General features: G+C 39.5%; 1 protein-coding gene across 4 annotated transcripts in view; it reads right to left on the bottom strand.

Moving 5' to 3' along the window:
* Nucleotides 1-22,712, bottom strand: part of IFT56 (intraflagellar transport 56) — a 51,116-nt gene extending 28,404 nt beyond the window's left edge. For 2 of the 4 annotated variants that reach the window (XM_086751636.1, XM_086751642.1), the window contains exons 1-9: nt 22,650-22,712; nt 22,393-22,530; nt 21,897-21,989; nt 14,180-14,294; nt 6,755-6,804; nt 4,975-5,120; nt 3,510-3,681; nt 3,027-3,101; nt 1,722-1,824 (exon numbers count right to left, since the gene is read on the bottom strand). In XM_086751636.1, coding sequence (XP_086607762.1) covers nt 1,722-1,824; nt 3,027-3,101; nt 3,510-3,681; nt 4,975-5,120; nt 6,755-6,804; nt 14,180-14,294; nt 21,897-21,989; nt 22,393-22,530; nt 22,650-22,652 — 895 coding nt within the window. In that variant the 5' untranslated portion in view covers nt 22,653-22,712. Of the gene's footprint in view, nt 1-1,721; nt 1,825-3,026; nt 3,102-3,509; nt 3,682-4,974; nt 5,121-6,594; nt 6,709-6,754; nt 6,805-14,179; nt 14,295-21,896; nt 21,990-22,392; nt 22,531-22,649 lie in introns of those variants that run through there. The other 2 variants (XM_086751640.1, XM_086751643.1) reach the window with 2 other exon arrangements.
* Between the last annotated feature and the right edge of the window lie 1,421 nt (nt 22,713-24,133).

The raw sequence follows: 24,133 nt of genomic DNA, 5'->3' as shown, positions 1-24,133 counted from the left end.
CTTCTCTATTTGGTACTTCTGTGATTGCACCTGGAGTACTGTATACAGTTTTGGGAACCTTCAATAAAGACAGACATTGAAATACTGGAGTGAGCCCACTCGAAGCTCCCAAGGCAGGTAGGGGCCTGAGGAGAGATTGAGAGAACTGCCTTTGCTTAGCTTTCAGAGGAGAAGGCTCAAGGGAGATTTTATCACTGCCCACAACTAACTAATGGGAGGGTATAGAGAAGATGGAGACAGATTTCATAGGGTGAGATGAAAGGCAGTGGACACAATGTGGAACAGAGGAAATTCTGACTAGATGCTTCTCTGGACAAGGCTCTAAGCAACCTGATCTAATTAGACCTGCCTTGAATAAAATACTGTGCTAGAGATCTCCAGACGTCCCTTCTCACTAATAATGTGATTCTGTTACTTACCTAGAAGCGGTAATGTACTTTTAATAATATATAGTTGTGACTGTTTGAATTTACTTGAGAATGTATACCTAATTTACAACCATGATTAAATTTAAATAACCTAATATGAAATTTAAATAACCTTATTGTCATTCTCTAGTATCATACAAAACAAAATAGGGAATAGAATTGCCATCTTTTGTGAAGACTGTGATGCTTGCAGATTAACAAAGTCATACTAATTGATTTTATTGCACAGTACTAGCCACAATAAGAATTTCTATAATTGCTAATAGTCATCAGTAGTGGTATATTCTAAAATTTGTCACAATCTGAATTGAAATGAAACAATGAGGGAGCGTTTCAATTGCACATGCAGACAAAAGTCCTGGATAAAACTGAGCAACAAAGAGAATTTATTCCAACTACAAAGACTAATCTCACCAACCCTGTTGATTACAAATCATAAAGATGTTACTCAGAATCAGTATTTGAAACTTCAAATCAATCACACTATAAAAAACCTCACAGAGCTTTTTCAATGCTTAGATGCAAAGAATAAAAAGTTGGTGTGACTTACTTCCACCAGTAGAATATATCTCATTTTTTCCTGGTAATTTTTCATTAAAAAAAAAATTGGGAAAAAAAATGCAGGCATGGACTTTATTTTAAAAGTACGTTTTTCTGCTTTCTCACCTAATGTAAAGTGATGAAATACAAGGCTTATAAGAAAGCCTTCAACCCACTGTTGAATAAAGGAACATAATGGGAGAATAGGAATGAGTCTGAAACTAAACTCAGATAAAATTCAAAGGAGTCAGCCAACGTAGGAGAGAAACAAGTAGAAAATTCTTTCCAACTTATTCTGGCTACCTACCTCCATTCTTTAAGAGCTGTAAAGTAGTTTGGAATGAAATGTCTTGTTCGCAAACTGTAACTTTGTTCACAGTCACTTTGGCTCATACTCTTTGTGCCGTATTTACAGAAACAGTCCTTGCCTTCATAGGACATGCGCCTACCATTCTCACATATTCAGGCAGAGAAGTCCTCTTACTATAAACATAGAAACACCACCACTCTCAAAGCCGTGTCCCACATCCCAAGGAACCTCCAATACTCTGCTGAAGTAGAATTTTTGACTGCATACAATTCAAGCCGTTCTCTGCAAGCCATGGGAACTCTTACATCACTATTTTTCAGTAGAACAGAAAATGAAATAAATTACATTTTACTGCAAAGAAAAAAAAAACATTTCATAGAACAGTCAGTTGAGATCAGATGAATGAACGGAAGCTATGAAGAGCCAGAGAAAGGTGGATTTACCTTGCCGGAGGTAGTAAATCACAAGATTCAGTCTTGCCTCAGGAATAACATCAACCAGAGGAGGCAGGACCTGCAAAGCTCCTTCTCCTCCTCGGAACACCACCTGCAGAGAAAAGCAGCACATTGATAACTGTGCATCAAAATCTTGTCTATGATCTCTTAATTCAAGGAAATTAATCCCTAAACTCCTATATTAACAGTAGGAAAAGGTCAGTGCTACTGGCATTAGCATAATCCCTGCTTTAATAGAACTATAGGATTACAACATGTGACAATCTTTATTTTGAAGAATATAAAGTATTTAATCCATCAGTAAAGATTAACTTATTTCAGCTTTTAGCAGCTCAAAGCAGTGATACATTAAATATCAAAGATTTTAAAGAATAATGTGGTCTGAGACAAGAGTGAGGGGAACACATACAGAATTACAATTTGCTCATGATGTAGTCATATGAAAAAATTAGGCTAACAACTCTACATTTATTTAGAATGCCACAAGATCCTCAAATGAGCAGTCAATTTTTTATACTTTAGTTTCACATGACAATTCCTCCAACAAAATCTAACATGCTTATTCAATAAACCACTGGCAAAAAGATCAACATTCAAAATAAAGAATATTAACTTACAAAAGTCCAGTTTGAAAGTAGTTTTAGATCTTGGGGAAAAAAGTGTTAGTGTGTTGTGACTGTTAGTGTGTTGTGACGACAAAGCAAACAACTGCCCATTATTAAATAAGAGCAATCTACTGTTACTGGTGTTCAGCAAAGTAATAATACCACTGCAGGGAAAATTGACAGGTGATTAGTAACCTTTTTTTACTGCAGAACAGTCAAGGATTTTGGCTTTTATCAGCATCTTTATCCCTATGAACTCCTTATTAAGTACTTTTTGGATGAAGACCATTTTCCGGAGTTATCTTAATTCCACTCACATTGTTGTGGTACTAAATAAGAGTTCAGGATCATGCATTCTGACCTGTTTCTACAGTGTCCTCATTGACTGTGCTCCACAAAATATCTTGCAAAGGTATTCTTACAGGATAAATTATTTTAACATGGCTTTGGGGGTAAAAGCAACAGCATTATTATTTTCTTGACACAGTCTCGAACTGAGAGAGAAAAATTCCAGGAAAGAAAAATACACTTGATGCACATGGATTATTCCAGATTTCTGGAATGGGACTTATATGGTAGCAGATTCAATTGGGTATGCAATTCCCCAAATATTCCATTTTATGAATAATCAAGCAAAGCTCTACAAATAAGTGCAGTTCATATTAAATCCAAGAAATACATTACTGACCAGATTGTGCTTAATGAGTTCCTTGCCAAACTCAAAAGTCGAAGAGGCACTGTCTGTCAAGTTCTTGAGCTCTGCCTGGAATTACATACATTGCAAAATCTTAACATGAAAGCAAAAAAAGCACACAAGAAAAAATGGAGCTTTATATGAGCCTCAAAGCTGATGGAAAGACATCTCCAGCAGTGCTAGGTCACTGGAAGATTTTTGCCTTCCCACTTCTATGTGATGATTTTAGCAATTGGATAATACATATAGACACAAAGTCAAAAGTGGATTGGAAAAACTGTAAGACCACCATGCACAGATGTGGACAGATGGCTTAATACCAGGGAAACTGACATAGGTGACATTCCTAAGAGAAGGACACAATGATGATAAATGCCATTTTCAACATTACTGATTAAGACAGATAACAAGGAAAAGAAACCCGTACAGAACCTTGAGCTAAAATAAAGGTGAACTGAAGGCCTCTACAACAGATACCTCAGCAGCCTTCCCATTGTAAAGTCGGAAATGGTTACAAGCCTTAAGGTTAAGAGCAATGGTGCTGTCAGGAACTTGCTGAAGATAAACAGCTAGCACTTCCTGTGATACATCATAGTAATCCAGTTTGTAGTAGCAGAGAGCCACATACACATTCAGAGCCAGGTATTCCCTGCAGGAAAGAGGATTAAAGAGAACATTTAAATCCCACCAGATAGTAACATTACAAAACATTAAAGTCAGCGATAAAGCTTTCACATGTCTATACATCTTTGACAAACATATCAAAACTGGAGTTTCTGAGGTAGGTATCTTTAGAGCTCTAGTTTGTTAGGTAAGATTGCACAGATCTTGATCCAGCCTTGCCTTAATTTTTTCAATGACAGCTACTGCAGCTTTACAGAATTACCTACAAAAGTGTTGGCTTGCAAATCTGGGGAAGGATGGCAACTTCACACTAAGGAAATGCACAGAACATGAGCACTGTATTTAGCCTGGTAGAATAGGATTTTCTACGTAATACATGGAAAGATATTTAATATGTACATAAAACTTGGAAAATATTTTAATGGATCTCATTATCTTATAGCAAGTATAATTATTTCAAAAAATCCTTGATAGCTTGTAACTAGACATAGAAATAAGACAGGCATTTGTGGTAACAGCAAGTAAAAGGATAATTTTTATGAAGGTTACTCATTTAGCTTTTAGTAATTGTTTCTACAGGACTTGGAAGTTAAAATCTCTTCCCCAAGCATGACATGAAATACTTATAGACATTATGATGGACTTCTCTAAAACATTCCAGAGGAGATACTGCCAAAAGATAGCTATGTATTTTGGGACAGCAGTTTCTATTTTATTAAACAATACTTCCAGACACTTAAGAATTAAATTTGTTCCTTGTTTAATTCTGAACTAAGAATTTGCAGAGTAGGACAGAAAAAAAAAAAACATCAACAAGTGTCATAGCAGGACAAATAGAAATTGAAAGAATTTCCGACTTAAAGGAATGTAAGGAACTCTCTACATAAAAGCTAAGAACTGAACACTTCTTAGAAGGGCTAAAATGTGAAGTAGAAGTCAGTAATCACAAGCAAGGGTCACCAGATTGGTCATCAGAGGGGAAAACAAGAAAAAGACAAAGGAGCTACCAAACCATATGTCATTTCAGAAGAAACAAGTAACAAAATTAAAAAAAAAAAAAAAGATATCTCAGAATGAATTACATTAAAATATCACTAAAAGAAAGCAACAGAAAGAAGACTACTTCTAAAACATGCATTTTTCAATGATTTGCAATGAATAAAATTGAGAGGAGCTGCATCTTGTGCACATTTTGCGCTGGGAAAGGGACATAGTAATTGCAGAAAATTCCTAATTTCAGAAACCAGGCACCTAAATGGAATTCAAACACCAACAGTATCAGAGACACTGCAATAAAGTTCGGAGTAGAGGTGCCCACCGATTATCAAGAAGAATGCGTTTGTAGATGTCAATGGCTTCCTGGTAGTGGGACCGCATATAGTGGATAGATGCCAAGCTAAGCTGATCTTCTGTAATGTCTTGCAGATTCTGGTGAGAGCTCATCAGTTTCTTCTCATCATTGAACTAAAAAACAGTGTGACACATTCTCAGAAGAGCTCAGTGAGGTAAAAAAAAACGTTTTAAGTTAATTAGCTGGATTAGTTTTGTACTTGCTGGCAAACAGCAGGTGATTCATATTAGACATCTGGAAAAACTCTTCTACTTTAAAGTTAATTTGACCAGTGGAGAAAGCCAAACATTAAAGAGGCAGACCAGTTGAAACTAGATAAACGTGAAGCTAAAACTAAGTACACATTTTCCTTTAAGGTGTGATTTAGACATAATTACATGTCACATGCCTTGATGGATAAGAGGGGAAGAGCTGAATTAATTATTTCACAAACAGAATTTTGCAACACAAGATTTGACTGTTATTGTTTGAGCCAGCAGAAATTTTGCTGTTTGTAGATCCAAATCTTATTTCTCATGAATAGCAGAAAAACGCAAGACTTGCCAACACAACAGCACTAATTTTCACAAGACTTCTTTACAGTACTAATAAATTATCTTTCATCAACCCATTAAAAATCCAGTTTCATTAACTAAACAGTTTATTTTTAAAAACATTGCTGTATAGCACATAACACCCACACAAGGATAAAAGTAAGGAAGAGAGTTAAACATACTCATTGTATTTGTATTACAATAGTAAACTTGAGGCTATTCACTGAATCAGGCTACTCAAATAACTTATTCTAGTGCTTCCCTTTGCTGGTTCAGCTGATTCAACAGTAATTATCAATTTATCTTACACAAATTCTATCTTACATATTTGTTTTTCATCTATCCACTCAGTGTTTGTCAAATCCTTTTTCCTCCCTCTTTGAGCCAGTCACAAAATGATACTCCAATATGAAGGCAAGAGAAGTTGCTTAACAGAATAGCAGTGGGCTTCATAGTTTTGTAAATCCCATTATTTCCAAAGAATTTATACATGAAGTATAAATTATTCAACTTCTCTTTATCAAAGACATCTGTAAGTGCCAGTGCCACTACAAAAATATTTTAAGATTTCTCTCTTAAACTTAACAGATGTAAGTAAAGAGAACTTGACATCAAAGCTAACATTCAGAATTTATACTTTCAGCAGCACGGTACTTACTAAGTATAATACAGGATGGTACAAAACCAAATTTAAGAGAATACAGCTATGTGTGGTAAGTGAAATAAGCATTTTATTTTTCTTGAAGTTAAAGTATATTTCACGCTCTAAGCAATAATACTTCTTGAATACTGAATGACTTAGGAGGATCAGTAGTAGCATATAGACCATTTTGCTCAAATTGCTAAGTATAAGACAGCTGCAAGTTAGGAAAACTTGGTACACTTCAAAGAAGAAAAATAGTGGCTTATAAGTTTGATTTTATTCAAGTCCCAGGTTCCTTGTGATCAAAAATACCATCAGGTTCTTGTTGTATGACTTACGTGAAATGAGTTGGTAAGACTTTCTGTAGACAGGCTAAGGGCATCTCTTCTGAGATCATGCTTTCACACTTACTTTCTCCTCCACATTTGCATACAGTAGGGTAGTTGTGGAAAAATTTGTTCTCCTTCTACCACAGACATTTTAATTATTCTGTCAAGTTGCCAGCATGACTTACACATTACCCAATTGGAAAGAAAACAAACAAAGCATGAGTGAAGGAGATACATCATACCTTATGCGCCAGGTGAAAGAGTAAACGGTTCTGTAGACGACTCTTAGGTGCTGTAAGGAAAATTCAGTAAGTATCACGGCAAAGAACAACTCAGGGTGTTTCTTTTTATTTTTAACTCCCTTTCCCAGTAGACGTACAGCACTCATATTCTCTCATTAACTAGCCCAAGTACAGTTCTTTGCAGGTCATGCCTTAGGGCAGGTTCTACCAATTTCAGAGTGGTTGAAAGGCCTTCCTGCTTCCTATCTTCATTCCCTGCCCATTCTTTTGAAATCTCTGTGGAAAATAACTTTTCATTGCACTCTGCTTTCCATGAACCTTAAAACTTTTATGAATTGCACCACCACTTGCCTGCAGTGCCTTCTGGCTAGTTCTCTGTTTTTGCACAGACACACAGCACAGCATCTTTTACAAAATAAAAAGCAGCAACAGACAAACTCATAATCAAGGCTCCTTCTATGACATGTTGTCTTTGAAGAAGTTGTGATTCATAATTCTAGGAGTCTTGTCAACTTCCCTAGTATTGCAAAAGCCATTGTTGCTACCATTTTGTTATGTATGCACATTATATTATTCTTAGTTCTGATATTTCTTCAGTCCTTAGGAACAAAAGGCACATGAAAGAATCCTGCAGTCAGAGCAGATAAGATTGAAACTAAGATACAGCAAGAGATTTAAGAGAGACATCTCCTTTCTAGAGCCTCAAGTTAATGAAATTTCTTGCTTTAGCAGGGTTAGGAATTCCATTTAACTGACTCTATATGACACAAATTGTTAACTGTAGAGCTTTAAGTCACTAGAGAGAGCCTTGTGCTTCACTGAGAGTGACAAAGGTCCTCATCCAACAGAGCTATTAATTTCTTTTGCAAGCAGTCTTCCAAAAAGCCTTCCCCTGTTTCCTGTATTTTCTTTAGCCTACTCAGTTAATGAGCACTCTCTTTCCTACTTAGACCAACCAGCTGGCAACCTATGTTCCACAGAAAGGATGTACATGGAATCTTTACAAAAAGCAGAATCACTTACTGTGTTTATGAGGCCACAAAAGTGCAGAGTTAGCAAAGCAATGGCCTGTAACACAAGGCTATAATTCTTCTGACATCCTAAACCATGAAAGAGGGTTCAAACCAACAAAATCTCTTCCCTCCCTTGCTGTAAGACAGAATTTTCTAGTAATAAGTTTGATTTTTTTTTTTAAGCAATTCAGGGAGATATTTCCAGACTGCTTACTCTTTCTCCACATACTAAGAAAACTTTGTAACACAGTGAACAATGCCAAAACCCAGGCCATTCTCATCAGGTTGGCAGTGTAAGGCTGTTCGCTTACTTCTGATAGGCCCAGCAATTATTTGTCCCCTTTTCTCCTTCCTAAGCTGTGTTATCTAACCATGTTCCTAGAAAAAGAGGACAGTGAATTGAATCTTTAAAGAATTGCTAGAACAGAGGAGTCTCAAAAGGCAAAGGCGGTATGAGAGAGTTCAAACAAAACCACAACATCTTGCAAGGTATTATGCACAAAGCATCAAGTTGTTAAGAAGCTAAATGGTCTTCAATCTAGCATATATGTGGGAACTTTCATTAGCCTAATTATTAAAGAGTGGAAAGTTTTTCTGATCTACAATCAATATTGTATAAGCAGTCGTAGTAATATAACTGACATAACAGTACATTCTAGAAATGTTTTCATCTAATGAGTTAGAAAGGTACTCATCTAAATGTTCTCACCTAATGAGTACCTTAATTTAAATGCTTGTTCTTCAAAATGTTGTCAGCAATGATACTGTGGTAAATCCACATGTGCCCCAGCATTAATTAATAGCTTTTAATATCAAATTTTAGAAGGGTTGCACATGGATCCCACACGTGGTTTTTTGCGAAACTTAAACCAACCACCACCGCCCTTCACAATTCAAAACATTTGGTCATCAAAGATTCCAAAAATACAAGCAGGACAGATTGTGGGATTTACATTGAAAATAACATATTGTATAATCACAGTACTATGGGTAAAGACACCAATGTTCCTTTTTGCATAGGTTTTGTTTCTTTTTTTTTTAGTAGATTTTAGCATTAATTTCACTGTGAAAATTATGACTTGCCAGAAATACTCTGTCAAGAATCTAAACCAAGGAATTCTTGTTTCACTGGTCAACCAATGACTGCAGTGCTGCCCTCACAGATCTGGCATCTGATCTGACATCAAAATTATTATTTACTTCTTGGCAAAAGCTGGAAGGTTAGTCCACCTTATTTTACACCTAAAAACAGTCAAAAGATGAAACCTGAGTTCTGATGGTGTGCATAGATATACGGAGGAAGAAAAAATGTCCTATTTAATAAAATATTCTATGATACTACCCATTTGATATTCTTTAAAACAAGACACACTCACTTAATGCCAGCCAGAGAAGGAGGGGCGCAAAACCTAAAACAACACAGTCCTGTTGATATAGTAAGCAGAACCATGGAAACATTCAATATCAGCAGTTTCTTTTCTCCCAGTGCCAAACGCATTTTTTGAGGAAGACAAGGAAATATATGAACAAGGTCACATTAGTTTCCAGAAAGAATTTAGTTACGAATATTGGATAAAGCTGTTGTCAATCACTGGAGCAGGAAGTGATACAATAGTCTCATCAGAGATAATGATTTTAAGGGACATTAGGCTTGTTCTTTTATTACTCTCTGGTACTACCAGATTTCATTGTCACTGATCTATTGATGCCACAAGGAAGCACAATCTTCTTTTCCTGTCCTACTTTTTCAAGAAGATGACTGTACCCTTTTTTTTTTTTTTTTGTAATCAGTACTAAGCAATCTAGAAAATATAACAAAAATGATGACAATGCTACATGGCAACAAACTGGACTGTACTCCAGGTCTAGTATTGGCCTTGTGCTGAAGACATCACTGAAGCAGCCAGATAGGATACATCTCTTTCCAGGTAGGAAACACACTGATACTCCTAAGCTAGAATTTTTTTTGTGATCAGTGCTGATATTCCAGGCACTAAAGTCCTAGCTGACATTGATCTTAAAGGTGTCCTGTATATTTTTATGTGCTGAAACTGAACAGGCACCTAGTGAATTATTTGTTAAAGTATAACAAACAGCTACAATTAGAGTGAAGGCAGTTATCTTCAGTAATTATTAAACAAAAAGTTAAGCTCACTAGAAATGGCAGCTCAGACTCTTAGTGGGTTTCATATTGCTGCCACAGGCAGTAAGAGGATGATGAAATACCGTTATGGACAGTCTGGCATTTGTGCCCTCTGGTAAGACTGCGAGGCAATGCTGGTCATGCATCCAGCATCAACAAATCCCATCTAGCAAACATGATGCATATGCTATAGCAGCAGCTTACACATTAACAGATGTAGAACACATCTTACACATAGGCAGCAGCTGGTAGAAATGGAACTGTGCTGAGAAGGCTCCAGCCAGACAGCACAGAAAATATGACCAGAGGAACTCTTTTTCTCCTGTCCCTGAGAAACAAGGCCCTGCTCACCTGAATACAGTAGCTGAATGAAGCCCTTTGTGCCTCAGAACCACAGTCTCACTAGTGGAGGGAAAATGCAAGGGTATGGGAAAAATGTTTGGAAAAAAACATGGTCCAGCAGTGAGGTTCACACTTACACACACTTGAATAACTCAACTGTTCAGAATTTTCTTGAATTAAATTTAGAGAACATTCATTGAAATTTTCCCATTCCCAAAATACTCAAAAGCCAGTTCAACTATGCTCAGTTATTTGCAATATATACACATTTCATTTCAGTCATGCCTAAACACAGTCAGTTAAAGATCATTGAAGCAAAAAACTATCAATTATTCTTGTTCTGTAAAGGAAAGCAAGAATATAAGCTTAGTAGTTTTTAAAGTTTAAATATGTACAAATTGATATTTTCACTTGTGCACTTTGAAAGTTCCATGTATCAAACTCTGCTGGTTCAAAACCACAGCTAAAATGCAAAGAAAATAAACTACTGTTCTCAAGAAATACAGTACAAGCAGAAAGTAGATAATTTTGCACGTAGGCGAACAGGCAGTCTAAAGAAAAAGAAAACCCAGCAGCTTTTCCATGCCCACGTATAACTGCAAATTTTCACTGGTGACAACTCTCTGACACTTGGCAAACATTAGCAGATGCATAAGCAAAACTGGTTTGGAAAATGTTATTGTTCTTACTAACCCTTCTCTGTTCTGTTTTTGTACAATATTGCTCCTTCCAGTATAGGCTGTGAAATGAGAAGTATCTCTGTTCAGTTAAACCACATGCAGTGTTGCGAAGAAGTAAAGCAATTACAAAGCCTTGCCATCAAAAGTTGTAAGGGAGACAAAAAAAAAAAAAAGGAACTTTAATGAATGTTTAGCAGCATAATTCTATCTGTGTGTATCTAAATTTAAATATTAAATTTAATTGCAAAATTCCATTTACCCTTAAAAGCCTGTTTTTCATAACAGATTTAACTGCAGCCCCACTTACTTGCACATTTTGTGGTTTACAAGAACACCGTTAGTTCTTGTGTTTTTCTTAATATAGTGCTAGCCAATGGCTTCTGACAGCACTATGCAGGCTTCTAAACACTAGGATCAGTTGCCACAATCACTGTGCAAGTGTGCCAGGCTGAGTTACTGGTCCTTGTCCTTTGCCAGGCACAGGAACTAGGAATGCAATATAAGATTACTTGGTTTTATAATTAAAAAATAGTAATTTATTATTTATTAAACCCAGATGAAGACTTTCAGCCTCATTCTCTGACTAGATGGGTGAGCACACAGTATGAAAAACGTATGAGAGCCAATGTATGAGAGTACAGATGAAAAAGGAGTAAACAAAGCATCACTTGGCAGCTTCACTATTGGATGACTATGAAACAACAGTAGTTGACTTGAAGTAACTCTACCTTCACCTCAAATCCAGGAACCTTAGTAACTGTAATATAAGGGGACAGCAGGGAAAAAAGAGAGGCCAGAAATATCTGAAAGCAATTTGGAAGAAAGCCTAGAGGAGATAAAGTACAACTGTAATGAAAAACCTTCAAAGAAGGATTTTTCTTTATTGCCTTTTTGCTCTACTTCTTAGGTTACATTTGCAGTAATTCTGGTTTATGTGACTTCTGATATACAGATTTATTCTCTCCTGAGAGAAAGTACCATGAAGATTTAATTAAGTAAAGACAAGCTAAGAGAATACTTCATATCTATTATAAAATAAAAATAAAACCTTGCTTCACAAGAGATTGTGGACTATATACCTTGTATGAAATGCAATAATTACCTCATGGCTTTTAATGCTAATTTCCTAATTTTTGCTCAGACATTTAACAATATCTTTTTTAAGCAACAGCACATGGCAAGAAAGAACTTCTATTTGATTTCTAGATATTTACATGTTTGTGTGGAAAATCTATTCCAGAAAGCTAGCTGACATTTATGTTCCCTTTCATACAGAGATTCCATCACTGCAGAAATTTAGAATTATAGCTGAAAATAAATTATTTCTCCCTCATTTGTTTTAGCACTATGCTACTTTCAGGGGCTTAGCATAACTGCAGCTATAAACAGGAAACAGTATGCAAGAATTCAGCCTCAGCTGTCAATAATATATTGTGAACAGCCATCACTGATGCAATCCTAAGATGTTAAAAAACCTAAAAGAGGATCTCTCTTGACTGAAAATAAAATGGTTCAACCTCAATGTAAGAAAGACTGAAGTGCTGGGAGTGGAAAGGGGAATATACAACACTTGGAAGTCTTCAGTTGAGAAAGGATAAGTGTTACAAATCTTCAGCTGTGACTGCCTCCCCACCAAGCTTAAGTAGCCAGAAATCATTAGTATTACAGTACTAACTGAAAGGTTTAGCACCTCATTATAAAAACTGGCATACTGTCTTTCTTAAACAATTATATAAAATCAGGAACTGATATTACCAGTGTGAGCTCTCAGTTATTCTGTTGCCTTTCTCAGATACACTCCCTATGTTTGTCTTCCACTCCTTTCTTAATATTCCTGCCCTTTCCTCCAGCACCTGAGTGCCACTAATCATGCTACTATGAACTAATCTGAAGGGGCAGAAAAAAATTAACCTTCCCTTGCTTCCAGCTCACAGTTAATAAAGACGCATGCCCAACTGTGTATCTGGCATATCTAGAATGGGTTACTGTAATTCACACGATGTGAAGGTGATGACAATGACTCCAACCGGTACAGGATGCAGCCGCTTGTTTCCTCCATGGTGTAGGTCAAAGTGACACCTCAGGCTCTATTGTCCAGTTATCTTTAGATTCCAGTTCAAGTCCCAGATTATAATCTCCAAAGATAATATTTGTGGTACATTAAATATTAAATTATTATCTGTGAATATTACAAATTTACTCACCTCTTGAACAACACAAATCACAAAGCTCTGCATGAAACTTTTTACAGTTGGAAACAACATTTCCAGTTGTGGGATTTGAGCTCAACATGATCTCTCAGAGGATCTAATTATTTCTAAGAAATACTACAGATGTGTCTTTTTTGAAGGCACTCCTCCACAGTAGCAGAAAGCATACAATTATTTCCTCCCTACACTATTTTCAGCCCAAGACTAGAAGACTAATGAAAGAAAGGAAAGAGAAAACTCATATTTTAATTAGAGTTTTATCCTGAAAAGGCAAGAGTCAGAAGTTGACTGAGAACATCACTACTATTAATTCTACTTAGAAAGCTCTGAGATACTACAGATATGGAAAACAATATAAATCACTAAGATAAATAGAAAGTGATGAGTAACAAAATTAAACTGCAGAAACAGTTTCAGGCAGTAAAAATTGCCTTGGAATCTAATTTCCATTCCTCCTCTTTAACTGAGCCCAAGCATGTTCAGATTAAACTATAGCTCTAACAATGTGACTGCAGTGGACTCCATGCCTTGAACAATTAGACACCTAGTATCTGACTTACAAGGCAACAAGATCACCTACTACATCAGTCAAACTATGTGAACAGAGTTCTTGTCCACATCAGGGAGAATGCTGAACACTCTCAGATGCTTATGTTTTGATAATTTCACTAGCCTAGTTAGCTTCATCGGCACTGGCTCAGAGACATGGAATCGGACAAAAGAAAAGTAACTTTTTGTTGCTGGTCAACATATGACGGGTTTTGTATTTAGAAATTAATAAGAGATTATTTTCCAGATGCTTCTTTCAGTTCCAGCTGCTCCATCTGCCGAAGGTATTTTTAGGAAGCCAACTGCATCATAACTCTCCTGTTAAATGAAAAAAAAAAACAAACAAAAAAAACCAAAAAAAGACCAACTTTGCTCAGAAGTATCCTTTATTCCTAGGGGAAAAAAACCCACATTGAACACTTTCTCCACAGATCACTTCAAGTGTTCAAGTCAACAAATATCCTTTCCATCACAGACATACATCTCACCTTTCAAGGCTGCTTGTTCAGCTTGCGTATACATCCCCAGAAAAAAGTATGTACAGGCAAGGTTCACCCAAACATCTGGATTGCAAGCCGGTTGTTTGGTTAAGGCCTCATATTCCTGTATAACAGAAGAGAGGGTAGATTTTTTTAAAATGCGTAATAGCACACACTTGTATTAAATATCATTCTTTCTTCCACCATTTTACAATGTATCATTAAATTATTGAGATTAAACAACGTATTCTCAAGTTCACTGCAGTTCTTAGAACAAAACTAGTGGATTTTATCCTAACAGCTCTTTTTTGTTTACAGCAATAGACAACAGGGACAAACAGCACTATAAATCTTCACTGCAGAAGCATGAATTCTGTCAATACTGAAGTTATAAATACATAAAATGTATATTACTATGTTTATAAAAGATAAATATATTAAAGTTATAAAAGCATCAACATAACCAACTTTTCCTTAGTCTTTTCTGATGCTTTCCTAACTTCTCCAGTCCAAACCTGAGAGCCATAAACACCAAGGAAATCTCTTTGTGAATACTTACTGGAGCAAGTGTTAAACTTGCTTTTATAAACCTGTAGGTAGTGTCTTAATATAGATCAAAACAGTCATTTCCAAAGCGGGGTGTGCACATCCCAGCGGTTGTGCAAGACAATACTATCAGGAAGGAAATTTTTTGGTACCATTAATAACTAAAATAAGTATTTTAAAATAGCGTTTATTTAATCCTTATATTATCCTTTTAAAATTTCTCTTTATGTGTATGTTTTATAATTACATAATATATTAGTACAGTAGTACATGTACATAATTTTTAAATATATATGTATGTATGTATATTGGGGTAGCATGCTCAAAAATGTTTTAGTGATAGGGGTGCATGATCAAAACAGTTTGGAGACCACTGCATTAAAATACAAGCCTACCAGTTGGTATTGGGCAAATGAAAGATTTCCTAGTAGATAAAAGATATAATGACAGTAAATACTATTAAATTGTGCCTAACTTCACCATTTCCTATTTTAAGACTTAGAGTCAACAGCTATAGAAAACCACCAGATACCATATTCTGATATTTCTTACACATCCCCATTCATTACATATCTCTTAATACTGTCACATAAATGACTTAATTTCTTGTTATTTGCGAAACAGTAAAAATGTAACAGATCAATCTTTCAATCTACTTTTTTTAATGAAGAAAACCTTTGCAGCTACCAAGCAGTGATATTCCTGAAGACAAACATCTTTGCTCTGTGTAACAATAGGTACTAAAAACTGAGGCAGGGAGACCTCTCGATCCCATCTTTTTCCCTCTGTCAGGTTTCTGTTAAATTACTATGAAGGACCATCCCAGTGAAAGTGCCTCCTGCTGGTGCTCCTGCTCTCCATCCAGCCATGTCCAACAGGCAGCATATGGGAAAGCAAGCAGGGTCACGCAAGGTTCTCACAAGACCTGCTGAAAGAATGCCATCCATGTACTCTCAATCACCAGAAGCATCTCATCCCTCCCAGCAACACAACCCCTTGCCAACTCTGTACTCTTCCTCCAAATGTAAGAATTGGAATTTCCCCTCTGCCTAGGGAGAATTTACCGGATTGTGCCACTATGGGTGGAAGACTTCCTACTGCTGGTGGAAAGGCACAGACATATATATAGCACTAGATAAAATAAGCCATGCTCAAAAGACCGTGAATCCCAAGAACAGAAACATGCTGACAACAATAAAGTTTGTAGTTTGCAAGTAAAAAGATTTTTTTTTTTTTCTGTTGCTAAGTGAAAGTAAACTGCACTTCCAAACAGAGAAGATACTGGTAAGGTATGCCCTTAAAAGCCAGCTCAGTCTTGCTAGTACTTCAGGGGCTAGCTGTCCTTCAAGAAGATTTAAAATAAATAATTTTTTTTTTTTTTTAAAAAGAAAACATTTACATAAAGGCCAACTTTTCCTACTGAGACTAGTTCAATCTTGATGTAGGCTTGTCACAGAGCTCCGAGAGACAGGCCACTGCTGTTTATTGGGACCATCTGGAATCTTTCAAAATCTGTTCAGATTAAATGCACCCAAATGTCTTTTCCGGCTATGGCTTCAGGCAGATTAATTAGAAAAGACAAAGTGCATAAACACAAGTCATGTTCTGGCTTGGCCATTCAAAGCAAGCAATAAATAAAGAGTGCTCTAGCAGTACCAGTGCGAATCTATGGAAACACAGTAAATAAAAATGAGGACTATGAGTGCTCCTTACCCTGTAGTTCTGGGCCACGAGCCCAGACTATGTGCTGTTGCCCCTTTCCTCACTGAAAGGCATTCAATATCAGTCTCTCAAAGACTCCTGCACAAGAGTTTCCTTCCCCACCTCCAAAACACCAACAAAATCAAACAAACTAAATACTCCAAAAGCTTTCCCAACAGTCAATTTATGTCATATTTTTTGCCAACCAGAAGCATAACAACTTCTTGCTATTTCACTGTCCTCCACCTCTTGCCCCTATCATGAGACACATACACTTTTCCTCAAAAGCAGGCTGCCAGGTTCATTGCCTAGAACTATGGACATCTACTAACAATGCTGAAGCCAGTAGGATTCTGCTCAGTGCCCTTATTACTTGTCTGGATACTCCAAGCCCATAAAAACAGATTCTGAAGAGCCAATAAACAGGCCAACCTATAGGGCTGCCCCAGAATTGCTCAAAGCAGCTGGGAGATACTCATCACAACCTGGCTACAGTCATGAAAGATGGGGAGAAACTCTTCAGCGGGGCCTGTTGTGATAGGACGAGGGGTAATGGTTTTAAAATAGAGGGAGGTAGATTCAGACTTGATATAAGGAAAAAAATTTTTACAATGAGAGTGGTGGAACACTGGAAGAGGTTGCCCAGAGAGGTGGTAGATGCCCCATCCCTGGAAACATTCAAGGACGGGTTGGACAGGGCTCTGAGCAACCTGATCTAGTTGGAAATGTCCCTGCTCCTTGTAGGGGGGTGGGACTAGATGACCTTTAAAGATCCCTTCCAACCCAAACTATTTTATGATTCTATGACACAGAAGCCTAGAGAACTTCCCTGAGCCAAAAATCCATCTTTTATTTTCTAGCTTCAACTGTCAGGAACTTGAGTGTACCTGTATTCTCACACTTCCAGCAGAAGTACACAAGCAAGAACAGATACTTCTCATGGATGAACTATTACCCTAGTAAATAATAAAAGGAACAGGGCTATACTATTTGACTGAAATTATCCTGAGCAAAGTCAGGGTAGGGAGGAGGTCCTGTCTAGTGAAGAGATGGAATGGCTCCTGATTCTCTGCTAGGAGGGAGCTGGCAGATAGGGGAGGCTGTTGGAATTACCGGTTTGTGAGAAGGCTCTGGCCCATGCTTTGCTCTCACATGTGCAGCTGATGGGCCAAAAGAGCATTACCATGTCTGGCAGCTGTACCATGCCAGCATCCTGTGTGCCTATGCCCAGTCACAGGGTGCAGAGTGCAAATGTGAAACCTGTTCCTGAACCCAGCCTAGCAGTGCACCTGCCCTTGTCAATTCCTCTTAAATCATCAGTACCTCAAATATGTCTTATAAGCCTCCCTTTCTTAGGCCCGGGCTGCTTTAATTTACGAGATCAGGCAGGTCAGAAACAGAATAATCAGACTGATGCTCTGATTCTGGTCCTTGGGTGACATTAGGAAATTTTTCAGGAAAGGTTTAAGATCAGTGCTATGAACAAGTCATGTCAGAAAGACAGGTGGGTATTCCGTCATTAGGGACAATAGATGTGGAAGACTCCAGAAAACTAATTACAAGCTGCCATCCACTAGGCGAGTTCCGGTTGCCATACAATACCAGGAAGACAATAGCCACTCAGTGTTAGTAAAAATCAATTTGTTAGTGAAGGAAACTAGACAGTCCCCAGGGAGGGACTGCCACCATGACTGCTGGAAGAATTGAGTCCAGTGCAGCATCTGTTGTAAACTGTGACCAGTGTCGGTGGCATATCCTTTGAGAAAGGTACCTACCTACTAAGAAAGGCAAAGTGTGACACTAGTGAAGCTGAGGTTAGCGCTCAACCTAGAGAGTACCTGACTGCTGGTGTGCCTATGATAAGACAATGTAAATTCTCTCAGGTGAATGTGCCAGATGTTTTGCTGTCATTCTCTTTGAAGATATCCTTGGAGCTGGAGGTCTGTGTTTTTAATTTTTACCATGCTTTTCCCAGTAGTGCATGATGGCTACCTCACCCCAATTCCCAAGCCTCTCCAAAAGTTGCCATGCAACCAGCACGCCGGGCTCACTATGAAAGTATCATTATAAACAAAAGTATTATTGAACAGCATCATTTCTGAAAGTCCTTATCAGGTACATGGAATACAAACCATGAACCAGGAATACAGTGACACAGACTATGTGTTGTCACTTGCAGGCACACTTAGGAGCGTGAATAATTTAGAATGCGTATAATGTCACTCAAGAATTCTGTAGGCTCTTCTATCTATTGTACTATATTTACAGTACTCTTGGCATTCCCCAAAGAGGGCTCTGAGATCTAGAGAGCATAGATAATAAAGGAATTTGTCCTTGGGAATACAGCAACAATGCCTCTGTAATACAGCAGAGAATATACAGCATTACACTTCAACCTTGAAGCTGATAACTGAAAGGCAATTCAGCCTCCATAGTCAGCACTCTTCCCCTTGATTACTACAGGCTTGGGAAGTACAGTGTTTTGTCCCAAAAGAAACTAGGTTGAGATGCACAGGCTCATTTCTCACATGTCACCATAAAATGACAAAGTTATCAGGACTCATCACTGTGCCAAAAATAATTCTTAAGTCTGAAAAGATAGGCTCTGTGATATCTCACTTAAAAGACACACACAAACCAACCACAAACCACGCACGCAAGCCTTTTATTATCTCTACTTGGGAAGAAAAACGGGAAGAAGACAACCATGTTGCAGTTTTAAAAAGCCTGAATCAACAGCATCACCTAGTGGTGAATTAAACACAAAACCTAATCTCTTAAAAAAAAAAAAAAGCTGTTACTTTTTCGTTGAAGAAAACATTTAAAACCTACGCTGGTTATAAAAGCACCTACTGGGTATCCCAAAAAGCAGAATTTATTTCAAAGAAATTGCAAGCTATTTTTTGTTTGTATGCAAACATTTTTTTTTAAACTTTCACTCCCTATTAACACCTAACATCTAGATATAAGTTAACTACAGCAACTAATTGTTACGTTCATAATCTTTAAATTCCACAACTCTAAACATGAATATTAAGTTACCACTATGTCCTTGTCCTGGTTTTGTGTAGTTGTGGGGAGAGGGCTACAGCGGTAGCTTCTGTAAGAAGCTGCTAGAAGTTTCCTCTTTGTCTAATGGACTCAGCGGGGTCTAGGGTGGACCCGCCGCTGGCCAGGGCCGAGGCAATTGGTTACAGTGATAACTCCTCTGTGGTAACATATTTAAGAAGGGCCGGGGGGAAAGAGAGAAGTGAAGAAGCAGAAGTGGGGACACAGATGGGGAGGCACGAGCCTTGTGGGCCTTGCGGCTCTCGCCCTCTGGGCCTGACTCAGCCCAGCAGAGATAAGTGAAGAGAGGATATCTGAAGAGAATATGAGAGGCGTCTGTCTGAGCCTGACTGTGAGGAATTTCTTCTGAGAGGAATAGCTGTGGATAGCAAGGTCAGTGAAGATGGAGGGGAAGGAGTAATGCTGCTCCTCACCAGGATTCCCCTGCAGCCCGTGGTGCAGCCCATGGTGAAGCAGGCTGTGCCCCTGCAGCCCATGGAGGCCCACAGAGGAGCAGAGATCCACCTGCAGCCCGTGGAGGACCCCACACCAGGGCAGGGGGATGCCTGAAGGAGGCTGTGGCCCATGGAGGGGCTGCGCTGGGGCAACTGTTCTGGAAGGACTGCACCCCATGGAAAAGGACCCCCATGCTGGAGCAGTTCGTGAGGAACTGTAGCCCATGGGAGGGACCCCATGTTGGAGCAGGGGAGGAATGTGAGCAGTTCTTCCCCCGAGGAGGAAGGAGTGGCAGAAAATTACATGTGATGAACTGACCGCAACCCCCATTCCCTGTTCCCTGCCCTGTGTTGCTCAGGGCAGGGGGGAAGGAGATAGAGATAATTTGAAATTAAGTTAAGCCTGGGAAGAGGGAGGGGTGGAGGGAAGTTGGTTTCGTTCTCTTCCTCATTATCCTGCTTTGATTTTATTAATAATTATAATAATAAATAAATAGTTTTCCCCAAGTCGAGTCTGTTTTGCCTGTAACAGTAACTTCAGGGATCTCTCCCTGTCCTTATCTCAACCTTCAAGCCTTTTTGTTATATATTTCTCTCCCATCCCCTCGGAGGGTGGGGAGAGGGAGTGAAAAACTGTGTAGCTTGGTCCTAACTGGTTCTAAACTATGACAGTCCGATACTACTGTTCCACATTCTATACTGGATATACTGTAAATTTGATTAACTGAGCATTTCTAATGTCTCCAACGGATGTTTCCTCTTCAGTTTTTTAAGGGGGAAAATGCCTTGTGAACTTACTCATAAGCTTTAGAAGTTCTGTTTCTGCCTCACATAGGAATCCTGTGCATGTGACCATGTATTACTATAGTTAAACATCTAATTTTATTTGAGAGGGAAAAAATAATAATTGTTCTATAATCTATTTCTCCATGCTTATTTTATTCTGTTAATACTTCAAATTATCATCTAGTTTTAATACTTCTTCCAGGGAAAGCAAGTTAAAAGACTAGGAAAAGTTTCCTCAGAGCACAGCTATACTTCACAGTGCATCATGACGGAGATCTCCCCTAGCTAACATTGACCAAACCAGTAAGTCTTAAATGGTGCAATAAGGCTTTATATGGACCCAGTAATTCACATCTGCAGGAATACAGCAGTAAGCCAAACAATACTCAGGCAGACTGAGTTGTTTTCAAATCTTCACTAGCTTACACGAAGCCTTGTGGGTATCACTACACCACTCTCCACAACACTCTGTTCTGCTGTGCACACTGATTCCAGCCCTCGGAGGTACAGAGCAATGCAGACAACAACATTTTTTTTAAGACATCTACAGAGAAATATGCTAGCACAACTGAGAAGATAAAGTGATCCCAGGGACCCTAGCAACAAATTGATTGGCAACAAATTGAGTTTCACTCAGACATAAATGGACACAAGAGAAAGAATTGCATATGGACTCAGGTACTGAAAGAAATACAACAGTACTGTATGGTGCAAACGCTAAAAATATATGTGTATTTGAATAATCAATGTCTTTTAGTAACTTAAAGCTTTTTTAGAATAAGAATATCTCATTTAATTGAATTACCTATTACAGGAAAACATAAAGACGAACAATAAAGTACATTAAATGGGCATGGGCATCAACCTCTAAAGAAAGAATTTTAAAAGCAGGCATATTACTGTGGAAAGCTAGCTGCAAAAAAGGATTGGAAAACTTAGGACATGAGCTATTAAATTTAAAAGGGCAAAGTAGGCTGCTAAGCCTAGTATTAAATCAGACAGGAGATAACACTAAAAAGGTCTGTTTTCACAGGCAAATACCTCTTTTTCAATCCAAACTGCTTTTCATGCAGTCAGCCTTATTACCATACATTTGTACCTTAACTAGCTGGCTGAATGTTCCCTGTTGTTATTGCTTTAGCACAAAATCCTGACTCCCTACCTCAGGGAGCAGAATTTCCCCAGCTCACCTCCAGTGCTCTCTTGTAGTCACCCAAATGAAAGGCAGAGTATCCGATCCAAAGGTCAGCATCCTCCTCCTGCTCACCCACGTGTTGTTTAAACTTTGGAGAAGAAAGAATGTAAGAATTGTGCCAGCCAAATAGTTTATAAAGCCTCACAGATAATCAAAGTAATATTAGGCCAACTTATATCATGGATGGTTTGACAGCTGTGGATGCTGCTGGGGTGGAGCTGCTCTCACATTTTCGAGGGAAGCAGCGGGCACCCCTCACACGCCAAGCCTAGCTCTGCGAAGCGAGGGGAAAAACTGCCGCAACAGGGCCTAACGGGTGCGGGAGGTGGCGAGGAGGACACAAGGCAGGGGAAGGGTCCCCCGCTCGCTCCGCAGCCGTGTCGGGCACAGGCCTGGCAACGACGGCACCACTCGTCTGAGGGGAGTGGGAAAGCCAGGGTGCCGGCAGCGCCCTCGGACCGGGCTCTCCGCTCCCCCGCTGCGGCCGTTACCTCCAGCAAAGCGATGGCGCCGGTGAAGTCCCTCGAGGCCAGCAGCTCTTCCAGCTGCGGCACCTTCTTCCCTTTCTTCCTTCGCCTGTCTCCCGGCGGCGGGGTACCCCCCACGGCCGGCTTGGCCCGGGAGAGCATCTGGGTAGAAAGCAGAGCGGAGCCGGGTCAGAACGGGGCCTCGATGGGGCTTCCCCCGCCCGGGGTCGGGAGGGAAAGCGCTGCGCCCACCCCACGCCCCGCACCCCACCGCCCCTCACCATCCTGCCGCCGGGCCCGGGCTCCTCGCTGCACCGACGGCGCCGTTGCCAGGGTAACGCCGGGACGGCGGAAGGCGGCGGCGCAAACCCGAGCGCGGCGGCGAATAGGCGCCGGCTGGCGACTGGCACCGCTCCCCAAAGGGTTCCGCCTCCGCTGCGGCCGGCGTCGGTTTCCGTAGGGACCGCGGGAGGGGGCCTGGCCCCCCTCAGTCAGTCTCCCCAGTTGCTGGCACCCGGACACCCAGGCCCCTGTAATTCGTGGTCTAATTCCAGCTGCTGGCACTTAAACCTCCATGCACACACACACATGCGCACTCCCGCGAACAGAACAGAGTCCCCTCACCCAGGAAAAAAGTTCAAAATGGACTTTAATATGAAGACAAGAGACACTGGCCAGAGAAACGTGCTGATGAGCACTTCACCAGTCCCTTTTATCCCCTTGTCCTGTGTCCCACATTGGTTCCTCACCAAACCCCCTTGATCTCTTCCTTTCCCCACCTTTGATCCTTCGCCTAAACATCCCATAATAAATCTTGTACAAGCCCGAAATGCTCTCAGCGGCATCCCATAATGACTCCCATATGCTTGTAGTCAGCAATCCCCCTCTGTCAGAAAGGTGATCTGGAGAGCTTCTTTCATTGACCAGAGAGCTTCTCCCCTTGGTCTGGATGGGCCGATCCCTCTCCTGTGCCAGGCCTACGGGGAGGGAATCCCACAGGTGTTCATACTTTTCTGGTAAACATAGCCACTCCACCTGTATTTCTATAATTGTAAAGATGGAGAACATAATATAAAATGTCAAGTGTGTGGGTTGTGTACATTTTAACCGCATACAGTAGGCTGACCTCTGGCAAACTGGGTAATTTTCAAGCACAGCTTGTTTCCTGCAGCATCTCTGACATTGCAGTTTGCTGCGAATAAAAGAGATCTCTCCTAGTTACAGAGGAACACCATGTGGTGGAATTCCTCAGATTTTCGTTTTTATTTTACCTGAATTGCACTATTAGCAATTCCAGGGCAGAGGACCAATACATTACATTACTGCTGACAACTCAACTAGCACAAAAACATATGTCCATGGACAGGCCTAATGAGGTATCTGTATTTCTACCGTTTTTCCTTCCTTGAGAACAAAAATTTTGTGCACTCCATCAGAAAAAAAAAAAAAAGAGGCTTTTTTTTTTTTGGTATAGATAAGTAAATCAGATCAAACTGTGATTTGATTGTTTGTAACATAGTCCAGCAGTAAAGAACTGCGTGCTGCTCCTTCAGAGTGCGGTTTCCATGCTCACCTTCCTCTGCTTATTTCAAGATGGCTTGACCCAGGAATGATAATACTCGGCTTGCAACTGTCCCTGAGAGGTTACTCTGCAACTGGGAACAATGGGAGAACAACAGCACCGTAATGATGTCCCTTGCTTATCAGTGTGCTTTCATACCACAGGCCATAAAGAGGGAAGGGAAATAATCCACTCTCCCACAGG

Source organism: Chlamydotis macqueenii, chromosome 1 (genome assembly GCF_036417535.1).
Source record: "Chlamydotis macqueenii isolate bChlMac1 chromosome 1, bChlMac1.mat, whole genome shotgun sequence".
NCBI lineage: Eukaryota > Metazoa > Chordata > Aves > Otidiformes > Otididae > Chlamydotis > Chlamydotis macqueenii.
Note: the sequence above shows the minus strand (reverse complement) of the source record. Positions and strands in the feature narration are given on the sequence as shown.